This window comes from Corvus kubaryi, unplaced genomic scaffold (genome assembly GCF_017639235.1).
Source record: "Corvus kubaryi isolate FWS band 111438036 unplaced genomic scaffold, C.kubaryi_AGA036_p1.0 37396, whole genome shotgun sequence".
NCBI lineage: Eukaryota > Metazoa > Chordata > Aves > Passeriformes > Corvidae > Corvus > Corvus kubaryi.
Window position 1 is genome coordinate 1,423,142 of NW_024581135.1, and position 19,251 is coordinate 1,442,392.

The 19,251-nt window shown below is 38.5% G+C and overlaps 1 protein-coding gene across 30 annotated transcripts in view; it reads left to right on the forward strand.

Annotated features, from left to right (window-relative positions):
* The window catches only part of NEB (nebulin), a 90,139-nt gene that overhangs the window by 10,848 nt on the left and 60,040 nt on the right, over positions 1–19,251 (forward strand). For 26 of the 30 annotated variants that reach the window (XM_042040353.1, XM_042040322.1, XM_042040326.1 and 23 more), the window contains exons 4-36: positions 904–948; positions 1,915–2,160; positions 2,534–2,641; positions 3,108–3,212; positions 3,513–3,617; positions 3,716–3,820; positions 4,449–4,553; positions 5,601–5,705; positions 5,877–5,984; positions 6,389–6,505; positions 7,138–7,239; positions 7,322–7,429; positions 7,524–7,628; positions 7,994–8,092; positions 8,328–8,432; positions 8,977–9,084; positions 9,585–9,896; positions 10,417–10,623; positions 11,301–11,405; positions 11,547–11,654; positions 11,809–12,120; positions 12,500–12,706; positions 12,987–13,091; positions 13,697–13,804; positions 14,012–14,323; positions 14,443–14,649; positions 15,104–15,208; positions 16,024–16,131; positions 17,095–17,406; positions 17,605–17,808; positions 18,266–18,370; positions 18,714–18,821; positions 19,178–19,251. The exon at positions 19,178–19,251 is cut by the window's right edge and continues 109 nt beyond it. In XM_042040353.1, coding sequence (XP_041896287.1) covers positions 904–948; positions 1,915–2,160; positions 2,534–2,641; positions 3,108–3,212; positions 3,513–3,617; positions 3,716–3,820; positions 4,449–4,553; positions 5,601–5,705; positions 5,877–5,984; positions 6,389–6,505; positions 7,138–7,239; positions 7,322–7,429; positions 7,524–7,628; positions 7,994–8,092; positions 8,328–8,432; positions 8,977–9,084; positions 9,585–9,896; positions 10,417–10,623; positions 11,301–11,405; positions 11,547–11,654; positions 11,809–12,120; positions 12,500–12,706; positions 12,987–13,091; positions 13,697–13,804; positions 14,012–14,323; positions 14,443–14,649; positions 15,104–15,208; positions 16,024–16,131; positions 17,095–17,406; positions 17,605–17,808; positions 18,266–18,370; positions 18,714–18,821; positions 19,178–19,251 — 4,775 coding nt within the window. The remainder of the gene's footprint in view (positions 1–903; positions 949–1,914; positions 2,161–2,533; positions 2,642–3,107; positions 3,213–3,512; positions 3,618–3,715; positions 3,821–4,448; positions 4,554–5,600; positions 5,706–5,876; positions 5,985–6,388; positions 6,506–7,137; positions 7,240–7,321; positions 7,430–7,523; positions 7,629–7,993; positions 8,093–8,327; positions 8,433–8,976; positions 9,085–9,584; positions 9,897–10,416; positions 10,624–11,300; positions 11,406–11,546; positions 11,655–11,808; positions 12,121–12,499; positions 12,707–12,986; positions 13,092–13,696; positions 13,805–14,011; positions 14,324–14,442; positions 14,650–15,103; positions 15,209–16,023; positions 16,132–17,094; positions 17,407–17,604; positions 17,809–18,265; positions 18,371–18,713; positions 18,822–19,177) is intronic. The other 4 variants (XM_042040352.1, XM_042040354.1, XM_042040344.1 and 1 more) reach the window with 3 other exon arrangements.

A 19,251-nucleotide genomic window follows, 5' to 3' on the forward strand; every position in this document is an offset into this window, starting at 1 on the left:
AAAAAAAAAAAAAAAAAAAAAAAAAAAAAAAAAAAAAAAAGAAATACACTGAAGGTGGAAGCAGGAGCAAGCCACTGGGAAGGACCTTAAAGACTTTGCAAACTCCGTTCCTGCATCCATAGGCAATGTTCAGCTGGATTTGGTCTCCAAGAAAGGCAAGAAGATCCAGGGAGCTACTTCGTTCTTTGGGAAGGCTGTGGAGCAAATCCTTCGAGAAGCTATTTTTAAACACATGAAAGACATGAAGGTCGTGTGGAGAAGTGAACCCTGAGTTATCAAGAGCAAAGCATGGCTGATGAACCTCATTAATTTTTGTAATGAGTTCACAGCTGCTGTGGACAAGGGGAGACCAGTGAAGGTTGTGTACCTGGGCTGCTTTAGGGACACCTCCCATTGGGGTTGTATCCCCAAATTTATGAGATGTGGGGGGATAGTGGGCAGTAAAGTGGGTGGAAAATCAGCAGGCTCAGAGTTGTGATCAGCAACAAAGTTTAATGGGCAGTCAGAAATTATTGGTGTCCTTGCAGCATCTGTAGGTAGGAACAACCCTGAGAACAACAGTCATGAGTGTCACCAAATAAAAAACCAGGAAAATCCTGGGGTTTAAGTGCTGATTCTTTTAATGAGGTCATCAGTGTCTTCCCTCTTGTGGGTAAAATTAGATAACAATCTTTCATTGATTGTTTGGGTGATGATTAGTTGAGCAATGCATGGAATAAAAATCCAATCATCAATGCAAAATGTGAACAACAGATATTCAGAACTACCAAATTCAGAATACAAATACAAGCACCTGTGAACTACAGCCCTGCTTCTCCAGACGTGTTTTAAAACAACTTCACAGAAGCTACAATTTGCTGATCTGGCCTAAAAATGATTTTTTTTTTTCTCTTTTTTTAAAAGTACTACATTGAGGAGACAATTATTGAGGGGGGTGAGCCACACGAGGTAAGGGTCTTTGTCATGCTGCATGTAGTGCAAAAATGCATGTAATTAACACAGAACACTAAATTAGTGGCCTCTTGTATTCTGAGGTTTAATTTTTCACATTAAACACACAAATATCAGTGAACAATTGCTGCTTAATACTTTATTTTTGCTGCAGTTCCCCGCTGTGTGATGATCTAAGATCAGTTTACATGCATCAGTTCTGTTCCCTTCAGCTTGTGTAATTTCACTGAAAAATTACGGTTTTGCAGATTTTTCATCATGTCACTGGTAACAAATATTTGGGTCACCAAGGAGTGATTGCCATAATTTGAAGTTCTACTTCTAAAACAGATAGAACCCAACTCCCTGCCGTGTTACCATGAAATATTCTTTGTGGCATGGGCTTATGCAGAAACAGAAGTTAGTAATTGTTTAATTCTTGGTGCGTTTTCAGCTCTGTCTCCTTGACTCTCAGAACTTGGACCTTCCTGAATTCCTTTTTAAAGGCAATTTTTTATAAAGCTAATTGATATGAAATAAAACCTGACACTTATTTGGGTGATTTTTGGAGCACATTTTTTTAGTTGCAATAATTATTTTTAGATGCTTTTCATTAGAATCTTGGTATTAAAATTACTGCTTGCAGCATGACTATGTCCATAAACAAGTATATAAACCATTTAAATTGATTGGAAGTTAACGCATGTAGAGCAGAGGCAGCTGGAGCCCCACTCTCCCAGATCCTCTGGAGAATAATTCCGTGAGTTTGATGCAGGAACCAGCCAGAGAGTTCATTCCTTGTGGAATGTATAGGGAGCATAATGGTTAATCCCAGTAGGAACAGTGTCCCTGATTTTCTGTCTCCATGTGGATCTGGATGAGAGAAGAGCATCCTTTCACCAGCTGGGGACGGATGAAAAACACTTATGATAATGAACTTTTACAGCTATAAAACGAGCGATTATTCATTTTTTTAATCCCCAGGTGGTCACTGAGATCACTGAGACCATTAGCACAGACTACTCAGGCCCTGAGACCATTAGGACAGACTACTCAGGCCCTGAGACCATCACCACCACCACCACCTACACAGCTGAGCACACCCAGCCCTCTGGGGAGGATGCAGCCCGTCCCATCAGGAAGAGGAAAATCCGCACAAAAGTGGACCCATCCAAGTTTTTGACACCTTACTTGGAACACAGCAATAAAATGAAGGACCTATTCAGCGAGGTAGGTTGTCCCATGTCTCTCAGTTCTTGAGGAACAGCAGCTTTAAAAATATTTTACAGGGATCGTGTGATAGTTACATTGCAAATAACTGAATTTATCAATAATAAGCTCACGGAGAGAATATAATAAATTAGAGGTGATCCAAATCAGGCTAAAGTTAGAGATGGATTTTTTCCTATTGTGTCAGATGGAATAACCTCAGTTGGCTAAAAAAAGCACAAGTGCAAATATAATTGAGTAATTTTAGTTTATATTATTTAATAATCTGCCCCAAATTCATGTCCTAACCAGATAAATATGGCAATAATTGCTAATACAGTTCTGCCAGAGCTCTAGGAGATGTCTTAATTATTTTATCATTATGTTCTTCCAGAACAAGTACAAAGAAAAATTTAGAAAAGAAAAAGGAAAGCCATATGCTTCCACAATTGACACCCCTGAAATCCGGAGGATCAAGAAAGTGCAGGACCAGCTCAGCGAGGTGGGTAGCAACTGCATGAGGAAAACAATATTTAGTGAGAAGTGAAGAAGCAAATTAAGTCTTGATTTTAAAGGTTAAGTAAGAAGTGATGATTCCAACCAAGCTGCTGTCTTGCCGTGGCAATGTGGCTGTATTGGTTTGGGCCCTGCAGCCAGTGTTCACATGGGAATGGCCTGGGAAGTGGAGCTGCACTGGGCATCTCTCGTTGTAGAGCGTGGAAGTGCTTTTAGAGCTCTGTGATTACAGAAGGCACCACCTCTAACTTGGATTCCCATCTCTTGAAGCTGTCTCAAAGCTGCATTTCTCCCTCAGTTAATTCACAAAATCCATTTGCTTCCATGGGCTTCATTTCGAGGTTCTTTTCAGTTCTGAATGTTTATATGGAGGGTGAAAATGTCAGTATTCTGATTTTTGTTTTAAAAAAAGCACTTTTTCTGTAGAATCAATGAATTTTGTTGTGTTCCAGGTTAAATACCGCATGGCTGGGACAGTTGCCAGAACCATTTGCCACGTGGATGAAAAGGCCAAGGATATAGAACATGCAAAGAAAGTGTCACAGCAAGTGAGCAAGGTGAGTGAGTTCTGACTTTCCCAGCATCAGTGGGTCCTGAGGTTACTGATAAGAACAAAGTTTTGAGCTCAGAGTGCTAAAGCAACATTTATACAACAGTTTAGAAGCACAGGGAGGGACAGCAGAGAAGTTGGTAAGGCAAATACACTTATAATCTTAAATATTTCTAGTTGCTCTCTTCAGATGTCACTGGTCTGAGACTTTCACTTTGAAAATATATCTTTAAAGCAGGCAGTTTATTCACAAAAGTAAATATTTCTCTAATGATAGAGTGACCAACTTGCTGATCTTTCCTTCCAGGTATTATATAAACAGAATTGGGAGGAGAATAAGGACAAGTACCTGCTTCCCCCTGATGCTCCAGAGCTTGTGAATGCAATAAAAAACACAGCAATGTTCAGCAAGGTAAGAAAAAATAACCACGGGTCCAAGCAGCTGAAGTGAAAGAAGCTTTCAAAGCCAGAAATTAATTAATAATGAGCATTCTGACATTTTTCTTGTAGAAACTCTATACTGAAGAGTGGGATGCAGACAAAACCCTGTTCTATCCCTACAATGACAGTCCAGAGCTCAGAAGGGTGGCACAGGCTCAGAAGACTCTGAGTGATGTGAGTATCAAAGCAGATATTTGCATGTGGGTACCAAAGGCTGTTGGGTTGTGGTGTAACTTGGGAGATGTCGTGGACTTTGGTTAGATATCAATGCTTCACAATGGAACAGAAAATAAAAATGTGTAAGTGTGCACAGATAGCTCTGATAGTAGTGATGTTTCATAGACAAAGCTGTGCTTGATATTAGAGTACAAAGTAGAGCATATTAGAGTATAAATCCATTGGCAATTTGATGCTGGATTAGGAATGAACGAAATAATTAATTTGTTAAATCAGTAAGAGGACCTTGAGTATCTCCCCAAATGCAGGAACTCTCTGGGCTGTCTCTAAGTCCAGTGCACTATTGTGGGTCTGCGAATGTGCCTCTAAAGCAGTGATAAGAAAAGTCAGGCGCTCGTGAGACTGGCATTTGCTGATATTTAGATACATAGAACTCTTCAACAGGGGAATTCAGCTCTTACTTGAAGGTTTCAGTGAATTTTGCAGATGTTCAGAAGTTCCCTGGTAATACACAGATTGAAAGAGTTCCTGCTGCAGGGGCTGTGGGCAGACCTACCCTGTTAATGTGGTAGCAGAGCTCAGTGCTGTGATGCTCAAGTAAATGTTTATTTCTCCCTATTTTCAGATTGTCTACAAAAAGGGGCACGATGAAAGGAAGGCTAAATTCACCTCTCTGCCAGACCCCCCTGATGTGGAACAAGCCAAGAAGGTGACAAGGCAGCTGAGTGATGTGAGTAGAACACGCTGCCCAAACCTCACTCCTGAAGGTAGAGAGGCAAAAAAGGTACCTAAGGAAAGGGAAAGCAAAAGAAAAAACACACAGGAAGACCAACTTTTGCTGGAGAAAGTGGAACCAAGTTGCATAATCTTGTAAGGCAGAAATAGGATTTCAACTCCATTCAGAATTTAACTATTATGTTTTATTTTATTTTATTTATTTTATTGCATATTGAAAATTACCTGCATTTTAAGATTCGAGTTACAGTATTCACTCATGGTGGAGGAACCACTTAGAAAATTGCACTGAACCCGTTTGGAAGGTAAAATAATTAATTTAGAGACAATTTCTTTAATCTTATTTTTCCATAGCTTAAAAGCTAAATTGTCATCAAGAAAATTTTATAACATGGGAAAAAAAAAGGATCATAATTCTTTAAAATTAATAAAATAGTAAGCTGTCTAGGTATCTCCAAAACTATAAAATATAGAGTTTTTTAAGACTATTTTTGGCATATATGTTCTTTAGCAATATTAAAAAGGCATTGGAGGAGTTTTATTTTTTATGGTGAGTAATGCAGCTGTGGCTGAAAATGCACCTGGAACACTGAGTCAAAACTCAGGTGTTTTGTTGTTAGACAAACTCTTTAAACATTTGATACTTGATTTCTGTGAGCTTGAATAAATAATAGAAATCAAAAATACCAGGTAATTAAAACGGTTTGCTTATAACCAGTTCCAGCAGCAATACCAGTAAATTCTGACTTAATGGGCAATATCCCAATGTTATGTGGCCAGTGAGAAAACAGAGCTAAAGGAATACATTAGAGATTTATTTATCCTTTTTAGGTCAGGGAAGGTACTAAGAGAAATGGCTTAGCACTGAAATGGTTTGGCCAAATCATATTTAAGGTGTTTTTTACAATAACTACTAAAATAGTTATAAGGCAGGTGTAAAATATGAAGCAGCTTTAAAAAGACAGCTTTGAAAAATGAATCTCTCAAGTGAAAATGGAGCTGTGTCTTCAGGATTAAATTTTATTGTTTTGTTTCTTTATAGGTTATTTACCATGAGGACTATAAAAACAAAATCAAAGGCAAGTGGAGTCAAACTCCCTGCTATGACGTGGCAGTTGCAAAAATGAATGCAGAGAATCTAAGTATGGTGAGTGAATCCTGCAGAAAATCTTCAACAGCTTTATCCTTGTTTATGTTCATTTGGAAAATACTGATGCTCCATTTGTGGCATTGCTTATTTCCTAAATAATCCATGCTGTAGATGTCTAATTTACAATTAGATGATATGTTGTTTTCTGTCTGTCTCTGTTCCTAACAGAGGAAATACCAGGAAGACTTTGAAAACATAAAAGACCAAATCTACTTCATGCAGACTGAAACTCCAGAATATGAAGCCAATAAAAGAGCTTCAGAGAATGTCAGCAAGGTGAGGGACCTGTGTTCCACCTGTCCAGCTTGGGAACAGTTCTGAACTCACACAAGTTTGTGCTGAAATTGTTTTGTCAAGACCTTGCATGGTCCTTTGCCACCATAACTTAAATAACAAGGGCATTTTACCTGAAAAGCTGAAGATTACATAGTAAAATAGATTCATCTCATAGAATGGTTTGGGTGGGAAGGGACTTTAAACACCACCCAGTGCCACCCCCTGCCATGGGCAGGGACGCCTTCCACTATCCCACGTTGCTCCAAGCCCATCCAACCTTGCCCTGGACACTTCCAGAGGTGGGGCAACCACAGCTTCTCTGGGCAATCACACAAGTTAGTGAGTGTTTGGCTTTTAATACTGATTTTTAAAACCTCTTCTTTTTTTATTTTTATTCTTTCAAGTTCAAATACAGAGCAGACTATGAAAAGAATAAAGCTATTGCAGATTATAATGTGCTCCCTGCTACAGAGAACCCATTGCTGAAGCAATTAAAAGCTGCAGGAGATATTCTGAGTGATGTGAGTATTATCAAAGGGCATTTTCAGTCATGTACCAGGAACCAAACCCATCATTTCTTCACAAGGCTTCTCCTTTGGATCTTGTAGTATTTTTAGTTTTGTAGACCCATATTTGTAATGAGATAGCACCAGCCAGAACAATTCAGGTAAAGAATGATTTCTCCACATATAAATGTAGCAACAGCAGTGGCACGTGGATAGCTAATTACTGTATAGTTAATTTAGATCCTTATGGATAATGAATCACAAGAGGACAGTTCTTCCCTTACTGTTTGAAGGAATTTCAACTAATGATGATAAAATACCTGGTACTTTTACATATTTTTATATTATGTTCTGGTTATTCACTGTAATGGTCTTCTCAGTTCCTCTTTTATTTGTATGAGAAGACATTGATTCTTTCTCAGTGTCAGAAGTTCAAAACCCATTGGTAAGATCTTTCTGTCTTCTCTTACAAACCTAAAAAGAGTTATTTTAAAAAACCATTGGGAAAACAGTGCCATCTGTTTCTCAGTCCTGTGGGAAAGCTTTTCTTTGGAACCGTTTCACAGTTTTACTCTTGTCATTTTTAACGTGGTGGAGGTGACTTGCAGTGAAATCTCCTGCATGATCTGGTGTTATTTGATTTACAGAAATTATATAAAGAAGCCTATGAACAGTCCAGAGGAAACAGAATGAATTACTGTGAGACACCCAAGTTCCAGACTGATGCTGCTCTGAAGGACTTTAGTGATGTAAGTATTTCGTTTGGGGTTCATCCTTCAGTACTGACCCTCTTGATTACTTTTGCTTCTCAACTCGTGGTTATTTTGGCAGGTAAAATATAAAGATGCATATCAGAAGAACATTTTGGGACACTACCTGGGCAGCTTTGAGGACCCACATTACAACCACTGCATGCAAGTTGAAGCTATGAAAAGTGATGTAAGTGTGGCAATTGTTCTGTTTTCCCCATCGCTCTGGCCATTCAGACAAAGCTCAGTTGCGGTTCCTTACTGAATGCTCCTTTTGTTTCTAGAAAAATTACAAAGCAGATTATGAGGAGGAAAAGACAAAGTGCTACTTCCCTCAGACCATAACTCAAGAGTATGAAGCAATTAAGAAGTTGGAGCAATGTAAAGATGTGAGTACAGGACAGCAGTGGCTCACCACAGAAAAATTAACCAGGTGATCCCTGGTAACATCAATGATTTTGAATTTGGCCTCATTGCCATGTGACTTTTAAAAACCGTATCTATTTTAGGGCCTTTTGTGACATCTAGTGATCAAAACAGATATAGCACAATCCTTTTCATAAGTAAAACCAAAAGATTAGAACAGTAGTACCAAAATGAAGCATGAACCTCAAGCATTCACTTGCTTAAGTCAACATATTTTTAATTTATACTTTAAAAGAACTTAATTTATTAATAATTTTATTTACTTTATCAACACTTGGAAAATACTTTATATGCATTTTCTACAAATATTTTTTTTATCTTCTTTCAGTACACCTACAAAAAGCATCCTGATCAAACCAAATTCACTTCAGTGACTGACTCTCCAGTACAGAAGCAAGCAGAGATCAACAGCAAACAACTGAGTGATGTAAGTAAACTTTGGAAACACTCTGACATTATCAGTTTCTGCCCTGTGCCCACCTTCACTCCATCCTCCGGCTTTAAGAGCACTCCTGAAACAATTGTTTGGGTGAATGTGTGTATTTACAATTTTATTCCAGCCAAAAATCACCTGGAAATCAGATTTTTTTTTTTTATATAGTTTTTCAATTCACAGTCTATAAATTGGGCTGCTAAATGTCTTTCTTTATTTTTCTTTGCAGATATTGTATAAATCCAAAGGGGAAGAAATTATTCACAAGTACCACCTCCCTCCTGATGTGCCCCAGTTCATCCAGGCTAGAGTTAATGCCTACAACATCAGTGATGTGAGTATATTTTGCATTTCAACACCATGAAGCTCTCCACTGATAATATCAATTTTATTGCCTTTGTGATGTTAAATTTTTGGTGGCATTATCAGCTTTCCAGAAATGAGATAAAAACTGACATCTCCCTTAACAGCCTTGGAATTTTAATAGTCTGGCCAGACTGATAAAAAAAATCAGCCAGGCTGCTTTCTCCAGTCCCTGTAGAGCACAAAGCCTGAGCTTGAAGCTAACAGGAAAAAAATTCTGAAGGTTCAGTCAGATGAAAAAGGGTTTTGCTTAAGAAAGGGAAAAAATGCCACTGATAGAGTTGTTCTAAACAAAAATTGCAAAAAATGCTTATGGAGTTCATGAGTATCTTTGTAGTAGATTTATTTATTATAATAGAACTGTAGTTTATGTACAGGTTGAAAATTTTTCCTTGAAATTACATGGACTAAACTGGATATTTTAATTCCTATAGCTATAATAAAATGTGGGCTTAAACTCTTTATTAGAATTGCTATTCCTGACACCACAAACTCTTCCCTTTTTTCCCTCCAAGGCTAACTACAAAGCAGACTGGAAGAAAACCCTTGCCAAAGGCTATGATCTGAAACCAGATGCCATTCCAATTATTGCTGCTAAAGCTTCTCGGAATATTGCAAGTGATGTAAGTAGGATTTACATCCAGCGGAACACATACCCCTCCTGCATTTCATTATTTATTATTATTTACCTGTGCTGGAGACCTGTACTCCTGCTTTAGCAAAAGTTTATAAGTGACTCTTCATTCTCCTCTTGAACATCCCTAATTGAATATTGGGAAATTGCATTGTTTGGTGAGGCTGTTCAATAATTTATTATTATTATGGTCTTAATTAACAGCAGAATGTCCCTGGGAGTTACAAGCCTGTGTCAGTGACAATGGTGAGGGAGGGCTTCTAGCTACAGACGTGGGTTGAGATATGTACCAGGTGTCAAGACAAGCTGAAAAATCCAATAATCCTCTTCTTTTTTTGACCTAAATAATCCTGTGCTGTTGTAAAAACCATTTATGAGGTTACAGAATGAGCTGCAGTCGTTAGTGCTTTGGAACTCAGTGTTTTAAACCCATCCAAAGTGTGTTTTCTCTTTCACAAGTGGCTAAGGCTGTTCTCCCCTTGTCTCTAGCACAAGTACAAGGAATCCTACGAGAAAGACAAAGGCAAGCAGGTCGGGTTCCGGAGCCTGCAGGATGATCCCAAACTTGTTCACTATATGAAAGTGGCCAAAATCCAATCGGATCGGGAGTACAAGAAGGATTATGAGGTCACCAAGACCAAATATCACGCTCCTTTGGATATGTTCAGCGTGACAGCTGCCAAGAAAGCCCAGGAAGTGGTGACAAACGCTGGCTATAAGCAGCCAATTCACCATTACACCCTCCTGCCTGATTCTGTGAACCTGGAGCTGTCCAGAAACGTGATGCAGCTTCAGAGTGATGTATGTCATCAATAATCAGCTCCATGTTTAATTCTCATAATGACTGTGTGACATCATTAACCTTTTAAGGCTAAAAAATGTATTTATATAATCCAATATATTTTATACTGAATTAGCAGTAGATTGGGATGTAAATGACTGGTCTGGAACCATGTATTTTCCAAACATTACGCGAATTATGTGTAGCTGTTAAGTTCTAGGAAACTTGTCTAGCAAGGAACAACTTTTTTTATATCTCTTCATATTTTGGCTTATTCCCAGGAAATGAGCATGCTTTACTAATTGATGTATTTTTGTAGTCAGATTTTAATTACCGTGATTTTATTTCTCCTGTCAGAAATTGTAGGTTATGTACTAGGTCTAAATACTGACTCTTATCATAGTTAAATTTTAACTAAACCTAAATTTCCCCTCTAAAATGAACCATGAGGAGAAGTTTTAAGGCTTTACCTGTTTTATGTATATAAATTTATGTCATTTTTCTTGCCTCACTGTGTTTTTCTTGTTTATTGTTGAAAAGAATCTGTACAAATCTGACTTCAATAACTGGCTGAGAGGAGTTGGCTGGGTACCAATTCAGTCACTGGATGTAGAAAAGGCCAAGAAAGCCACAGAAATTCTCAGTGAGAAGAAATATCGCCAACATCCCGACCAGCTGAAGTTCTCCATCCCCATGGATGCCATGGAACAAGTCCTGGCCAAGCAAAATGCCAAGACCATGAACAAGGTGGGAATTGTTGGATTGACCCAGAGTTTGGGTCTTTGTCTTGCAAAACTGTGGGGCAAGGTGCATTCCCACTGAAATTATTAAAATTTCCAGTGGGTGTAGTGGTTCCTTGGTTAAGACTGGACACTGAGAGATCATGGAAGCCTCAGACTGCTCATAATTAAGGGAGTTTCATTTTCTGTTTCTAAAGATTGAAGATTTCTTCTCCACATTTGTAGTGCTTTAGTAATCTTTTTTCTGTAGGAAGTACTCACAATCAATGAACTGCAAAAAACCTGGAATTCTGTCAGTTTTGTACAAGTTTCCTTAAAACTGGAGTTCTTCACACTTGTCCCCAGTTATCCAGGACACCACTGATCCTTATTCCATGTTTTCCATGGAAAGAGTGTCTGTGAAAATAAAAATACGCTTCCCATTAAAGCTGGGAAGAACACAGACTGAAAACTTCCAGCCTCAATATTTCTTAATTATCAAAACATACTTTGCAAATTTCTCAAAATACTAAATAAAGGAGGGAGCTAAGGTTGCTCCTCAGCAGCTCTATTTGTGAAGGTTATTTCTGGTGCTGATAATATTTCTATGAAATATTGCTTATTGCAAATGAGCAGAACAGAAGCAAACTCTTATTTTATGACTTCAATCCCTTTTCAATGCTAAAAATTTCTTCGTAATTGCAGAGGCTGTACACAGATAAATGGAACAAAGAGAAGACCAGCATTCATGTTATGCCAGACACCCCAGAAATTCTGCAGTGCAAAGTGAACCAGATGACAATGAGTGATGTGAGTTACTGTGCTCGTGGTGGGCATTCAGTGCCTCCTGCACAGAGCAAAAGTCGCTGTCATTTTAATGCCTTGTTTGAAAACATTTAACTTCGGAGTTCTGCCTTCATGACACCTGTTCTCTTTCACATCTGAACTTAGAAACTTTACAAAGCTGAATGGGAGGAGGACAAGAAGAAGGGTTATGACTTGCAGCCAGATGCAATTCCAATAAAAGCAGCCAAAAGTTCCAGAGACATCGCGAGTGATGTGAGTTTGGTTGGGTGATACCATTCCGGGACTTTATTTAAATTGAATGACTAAACCTGAGATCTTGTGATCTGTTTTTCCAGTGATAAAACAGAGCTTAATATTGCATGTTTAAATTGAGGTTTTTGCTGTTCTTTCTCTTTCCTGCTCTCAGTATAAATACAAACTGGCCTATGAGAAGAGCAAAGGGAAGCACATTGGCTTCCGCAGCCTGGAGGACGACCCCAAGCTGGTGCACTTCATGCAGGTGGCCAAGATGCAATCTGACAGAGAGTACAAAAAAGGTTATGAGGCGGCCAAGACTAATTTCCACACTCCAGTTGACATGGTCAGTGTGGTGGCAGCCAAGAAAGCTCAGGAAGTGGCTACAAATGCAAACTACAAGAACTTGATCCACACCTACAACGTCCTGCCCGATGCTATGAGCATTGAATTGGCCAAAAACATGATGCAGTTACAAAGTGATGTAAGTAAGAGGTTCTTCATCCTTTGCACTGTGAATACAAAGCTGCTTGGTTTATGAAAAAACACTGTAAGATAAATAGTGTTATTTTCTGAATGAAATTAGGTCACGTATATACTAAAATGTAGTAAATTAAACAAGTTTTTCAACAATTACAGCCATTTTGTTTTTCCTCTGAAATACTAAAGAATTTGAGCTTAGAAATAAGTCATTTTATGGATATTTACTCCTTACGTGTCCCATCAGGCTCTTCAGGAGCAATAGTCATGTGCAGACCAAGACAGGAAAAGCTTCATTTCCCTTAATACATTTTATCTTGTACTTCCAAATTTATCAACTATTTTATGTTTCATATTGATTTTTATCTACTTTCTGCCTCCAGAATCAATACAAAGCAGAGTATGATGAAACTATGAAAGGTGTTGGGTGGCTCCCACTGGGCTCCCTGGAAGCTGAGAAGAACAAAAAAGCCATGGAAATTGTTAGTGAGAAGAAATATCGCCAGCATCCAGACAAGTTGAAGTACTCTGTTCCTATGGATTCCATGAACATGGTCTTAGCTTTAAATAATGCCAAAATCATGGATGAGGTAAGAAAGTACTCATCAAAATTCATTTAAGCTTGCAGAAGTAGGAAACAATGTACATCATATTGAATAGTCAATCCTATTGTATGCAGAGCTTTAGAAAGCGTGATTTTCTTTCGTAGCTAATGTGCTTTAAGTGCTAAAATAAAAAGCTAAGTGTGCCTCCCATGGTAATAACACATCATTGTCAAGGCAGTTTGGATTTCAAGTAGGAAATAGTCTTTCAAATTGTTTTATTTAATAATAAGAGATGTTGAGATCTCTATTGTTTAAATTCTTCCAGCACAAATACAAACAAGCCTGGGAAGAAGACAAAAAGAAGGTTCACATCACTCCAGATATTCCACAGATTGCTTTAGCAAAAGCAAATGCACTCAATTTAAGTGACGTGAGTATTGTTTGTAAGGCCATGACCTTGCTCTTGTTTTTTGATTAGGAATAAGTGAGATGAGAGCATGCAAAAGTCTCACCTTGCAAGCCTGCAGTAATTTCACAAAACCTATTAATTTTCCTTTTCCCTGCTTCCTTCCCCAAAATTAAATACCCAAAATTTCCAAGACAAAGCCATGTTATAGTCAGGTTGTGAAATGTTCATGGAGGTCATTAAAATACAACAGCTGCTAACAAAATAGTAGACTTTGAGTACTATTCCTGTTCTTTTACTGTATTTATTATTTTATTATTGATTATTTTATTTCCCCGTGCACAAAGTTTTGTATAGGATTCAAAATGTTTGTAGGTAGCACCTGTTCTTTTGGGAAAAAAATTACATTATAGACAGGTTTTGGTAGCCAGTTGTTAAATCTGCATATGCTAAATAAAGGACTGCTTGTAATTGTGCACATCTTCAACATGGACAGAAATAGACATTTTTATCTCTTTTTATTTTTTAAGCTGGCATCCTTATAGATGTAACTTTTCACCATTATTTGTGCGTGTGGAAAATATGCAAATTTTTGCTTTATTTAAAGATGTTGTTTTTCCTTTTTACAGAAAATGTACAGATCTTCATTTGAAGAAACCAGGAAGAAAGGATATGATCTCAGGGCAGATGCTATTCCCGTCAAAGCTGCCAAAGCTTCCAGGGATATTGCCAGTGATGTAAGTTCTTGGGAGAAAAAAGGGGCAGGGACACCTTCCACTATCCCAGGTTGCTCCAGCCTGGCCTTGGACACTTCCAGGGATCCAGAGGCAGCCACAGCTTCCCTGGCCAACCTGTGCCAGGGCCTCCCCACCCTCACAGCCAGGAATTTTTTCCTTATTTTCAAATCTAAATTAATTAAATTCTCTCTTTCTGTTCTCTTCCAGTATAAATACAAATTAGGGTACGAACAAGACAAGGGGAAACTCGTCGGCTTCCGCAGCCTCCAGGATGATCCCAAACTTGTCCATTGCATGCAAGTGGCCAAGATGCAGTCAGACAGGGAGTACAAGAAGGCCTATGAGCAGAGCAAGACTAATTACCAGACACCTTCTGATGCCCTCAGCGTGGTGGCAGCCAAGGAGGCCCAGGACCGTGTGACCAACGCCAACTACAAACGCCTGATCCACCAGTACGTGCTCCTGCCAGATGCAATGAGTTTGGAGCTGTACAGAAACATGAATCAGATCCAAAGTGATGTAAGTTTTCTTTTTGTAACTTTTGTTTTTGCATCATGGCTGCATTTTGGAAAGAACAGGATTATTTTGTTTGAGATGTTTGTACATTGTGAACTTTGCTTTTGTGTCCTGTTTGGCAGAATGAGTACAAGCAGGATTACAAGGAGTGGTTCAGAGGGATTGGTTGGAATCCCATTGGTTCTCTGGATGTGGAGAAGTCAAAGAAAGCCACAGAGATTGCGAGTGATCGGAAGTACCGCCAGCACCCCAGCATATTGCCCTTCACCAAACAGAATGATGCCATGGACCTGGTCCTTGCAAAGCAGAACGCAAATATCATGAACAAAGTGAGTATTTAGGTGAAAATCCAGGCAGGCATTCACATATAATCCATTCCAATAACCAGTTTGGAAATCTCTGTCACACCTTTATGTAGCAGCATTTCCATGTGAAAAACAACTGTCACAGGCTCCTCTTTTTTTCATTTTTTTCCTCAGTGAAACAGTTACCGATAAACAGCATTGGTTAAAGAAATATTTTCTCATTTTTCTCCAACATATGTTCTTCCCATTCTTATATAGAAATGACTGGTCCTGAAAATCTTGATAGCTGGGTTTCATTAGAAGCAAGACCAGACAACAATTCAGCTGATTCTGGGTTAGGTCATTACATAGTAAAATAAATCAGAGTCAGCACCTTCACCTTTTTACCCATCCATATCCAAATGGAAAGGTGAAAACCCTGAAAGAATCATCTTTTGTCGTTTCTATTAACACATCTTATGTAACTTTCTGTCCATAGCATGCTTATACTCAAGCCTGGGAGAAGGATAAAACTCAGGTCCATGTGATGCCAGACACACCAGATATTCTACAGGCCAAACAGAACAAGACAAACTACAGTCAGGTAGAGTATTTTGATAATCCTACCAGTATTTTAAATTAATATCTACTGGGGATTTAGAACACAGGCAAGAATTTCATGTGGGTAGTATTTTCAGAGTAAAATAAGTACCAGCTTCAGGCTAGCAAACTAACAGACTGAATTGCATTATAAGGTATGGAAAATATAAGTCCTGCTTTTGAAATCTGGAAGTGCATAGTCTGTACTCTATGCTTAGCATAGAAATCAGTCATGTTAAAAATTCCTTACTATAAAATTACAAGTTAAGTGTGTATATTTTTAACTTAGCCTATGGGAAAAAGTAGACGCAGTGATTCCAGCTTTTCTCGCAGCTTTCAGATAGGAGAAAGTGACCATTGTGCCAGTAAAAAATACTCAGGTTTTGCTTTGCATAATTGCTTAGAGGCAGATCTTTGACTTAAGAATGCCTGTACTGAAAATCAACTGTGCACAAACTGACTTGACTGTTAAATGGCTTCATGAAAGCCTTATTAATTAAAATTTTGTTAAGCCAATCAAAAAGTGTTCAGTTATCTCAGATGGATATATTTCAGCTTCTCCAGATATGTTTCAAATCCTCAAGATAAGCTATAGTAGGAAGCTGCTAAAAAAAACTATTTAGTCCCTCTCCTAAGCCTTGGAAGACCAGCATTTCTTGTTTATCACTTTCCCATTTCTCAGTTCCCATTCTTGTAGCCCTTTTCTCATAACTGAAGCCTGTGAGATGACCAGAATTTGGTGATAGGGATCATTAGTGTATCTAAACAGCAGGTGAGGTACATATTACTGGTTTTAATTAATACTGTTTTCAATTTTAGAAACTCTACAAGCTTGGCTGGGAGGAAATGATAAAGAAAGGCTATGACCTCACACCTGAAGCCATGTCAGTGAAAGCTGCCAAAGCTTCAAGGGACATTGCCAGTGATGTAAGCAGCATTTTAACTCAATGTGACAAGCATTGATCTGGTTGTTACAACCTACAGATTCACACTAAATTGAAATACACCTCTCTGCTAAGGTGTGGCTTGGAGTCAAAACCAGCATTGCTGACAAAACTCCTTCCTGAGCTGTTTTTGTCAAATTTAACAAGGGTTTCTTTGGCATCTTAACAAGTCTGAAGTTTGGTCCATCCATAACATGGCTGGTCACACAAAGGGAGGAGTTTTCTGCTCATTTGGATGCTTCATTTTCAGAGCAGCACCAAATTTGGTCCAATTAGCTGAGCCCAGTGCCTATGCAGAGAAATCCTCATCACAGCTCTGAAAGAGATGTGGTGACACATGCACTGCTGTTACCGTAACTTGGTACAAATACAACTCCTGCATTTGTGCAAGAGATTTTATTAATCATTAAGAAATGTTTTCTGTGCTTAAGTATCTTTGTATTTCATCGTTATTCATTGTTGATGATGTTATTCATCAAAATATTTCAGTGTGTCAGTGTCAGGGAGTTCTGAGCAGTGTGAGTGTTTGAATCAGATGGCACAGGAGACCCTTCCTATTGCCATGCTCTCTTCCTTCCCAAGGATTCTTTCTTTTTCAGGGAGAGCATTCACTGACACCGAGTGATGCATGCTATTTAATCAAGGGGCTGCTAAAACTTTTCATGAGATGCCATAACAAGTTGCTTATTTATAGAATCATAGAATCACAAAAGGATTTGGGTTGGAAGGGACGTTAAGGATTGTTCAGTTCCACCCTTGCTGTGGGCAGGACCACCCTCCACTATCCCAGGTTGCTCCAAGCCCTGTCCAACCTGGCCTGGGACACTTCCAGGGATAATTTCATAAGGAACATTAAGATGAGAAATCATATTGATATTTTGCTTGTGTATTTTACCCTTGTATGTTTGTTACTGTGATTTGAGTTGTGCCATCTTTGCCATTCCAGTTCAAGTACAAAGAAGGATACCGCAAGCAGCAGGGACATCACATCGGGTTCCGCAGCTTGCAGGATGATCCCAAGATGTTGTGGTCCATGCAAGTAGCTAAAATGCAGAGTGAGAGGGAGTACAAGAAGGACTTTGAAAAGTGGAAGACCAAGTTCAATATGCCTGTGGATATGTTGGGCTTCCTTCTGGCTAAGAAGTGTCAGGAGCTGGTCAGTGATGTGGACTACAAACGGATTCTGCACCACTGGACTTGTCTGCCAGACCAGGTCGATGTCACCGAGGCAAAGAGGGTCAACGAACTGCAGAGTGATGTAAGCTCCCTCTGGGTTTAATTCACTTATTTTCATGTGAAATAATTACTGCTTATTGGAAAGTATCTTTGATAACTCACTTTTGATACCAATATAGATCAGATTGGAGCTAAACTGCCAGTTAGACTTTTCATAGGGTTTAATCAATGAACAGTGAAATAATCTACTATGGTTTTGATTGATTTTCGTCCTTAACAGAACCTGTATAAGTCAGATCTGCAGTGGCTCAGAGGCATTGGATGGAGTCCTTTGGGATCTCTGGAGTCTGAAAAGAACAAGAAAGCTTCTGAAATACTGAGTGAGAAGAAGTACAGGCAGCACCCAGACACTATTAAGTTTACAAGTATCCCAGATGCCATGGATATCGTTTTGGCAAAATCTAATGCCAAAAATAGGAGTGATGTAAGTTGCCTCTAGAGACAGAATGTGGGATTCAATATGTGAATACATTAATACACATTTTTAAAAGGATCTCTCTATCAGAACATGTGCTTAAAATATACAAATAGCAGGTGTTTATAGTCAGGGCCTCACTGCTCTTTGTGCCTTGTTCAGAAGATGAAGAACTTGAGTGCTGCTAACTTATTCAGTAATAGCTACAAATCAGACCTTTAATAGGTAGTATGTAAATATATTGCCTTAATGCTGTTTCCCTGGCATTACATGGATGTAAAGAAAGAAGAAAGGCTGTATTTCAGTAAGAAGTCATTGTATTTTTTTATTTCAGTCTCTTTTGTTGTTAACATTCCTCTTGCTTGCTTAGTGCATCTTTGCTTTGCTAATGCAGAGAAAAGGTGAACTGAAATTATTGCTGTGCAGGTGAATCTCCGGTCAGACCAGGTCTTTGTGTCTCCTTTAGATACTCTACCGGCAAGCTTGGAACAAGGACAAGACTCAGGTTCACATCATGCCTGATACTCCTGAAATTTTGCTGGCTAAATCAAACTTGATTAACACAAGTGATGTAAGTTTGCATTTGAAACTGGGTATAGAGAATCACGGGATTGTATTACTCGCCTCTGTAGAAGGCTCTGGGAATCACTCAGTTTACTATATTTGCTAAAAGAAAATTTTGATCTTCAATGAAATAATCAGAAAATATTCAGATTGTAGTTTTTAAATATTTTACATCCAAGGTTACAAAATACATGTCATTAATAGCAGGGTATGGAGTTGAATTTGATTAATTAAATTGTGTTTGGAAACTCATTCTTTCTTTTCAATAGTCGGAGGTGGAGAGTTGTAACATTGAAAAACTCTCTAGAGAGTTTTATTTGCATTAATTCTTTTGAATGCTTCTCCAACAGAAACGTTACAAGGTAGGATATGAAGAGCTGAAGAAGAAAGGTTATGACCTTCCTCCTGATGCCATCCCCCTCCAGGCAGCCAAGGCATCCCGAGACATAGCCAGTGAGGTGGGTCTTGCAGAGGGAAAATGAGAGTGGGGTGCAGAGGAGGCACATAATCTTGGATAGAAATATATTGAACAGGAGTAGATATGTAAAATTTTATCATTGTTACATTGCTGCCCACCTCAAAGGTTGTATAGTTCTTAATGGTGTAAAGTTAATTAAATAAATACAATAATTTAAAGATGATAATATATAAGAAATACCGTAATATTTCCTGGACATTAAATGAAATGATAAAAATATTGTGAAAACAAACAAAATATGATAGATGCAAGATGATTAACCAATATATTAACAAGAGGGAAACTGAAATGGCAGCTTGGAAATAGGTAGTAATTGTTTCTTCTGTGTTCAATTAGTATAAATACAAAACTGCATACAGAAAGCAGCTGGGCCACCACATTGGGGCCCGCAACATCGAGGATGACCCCAA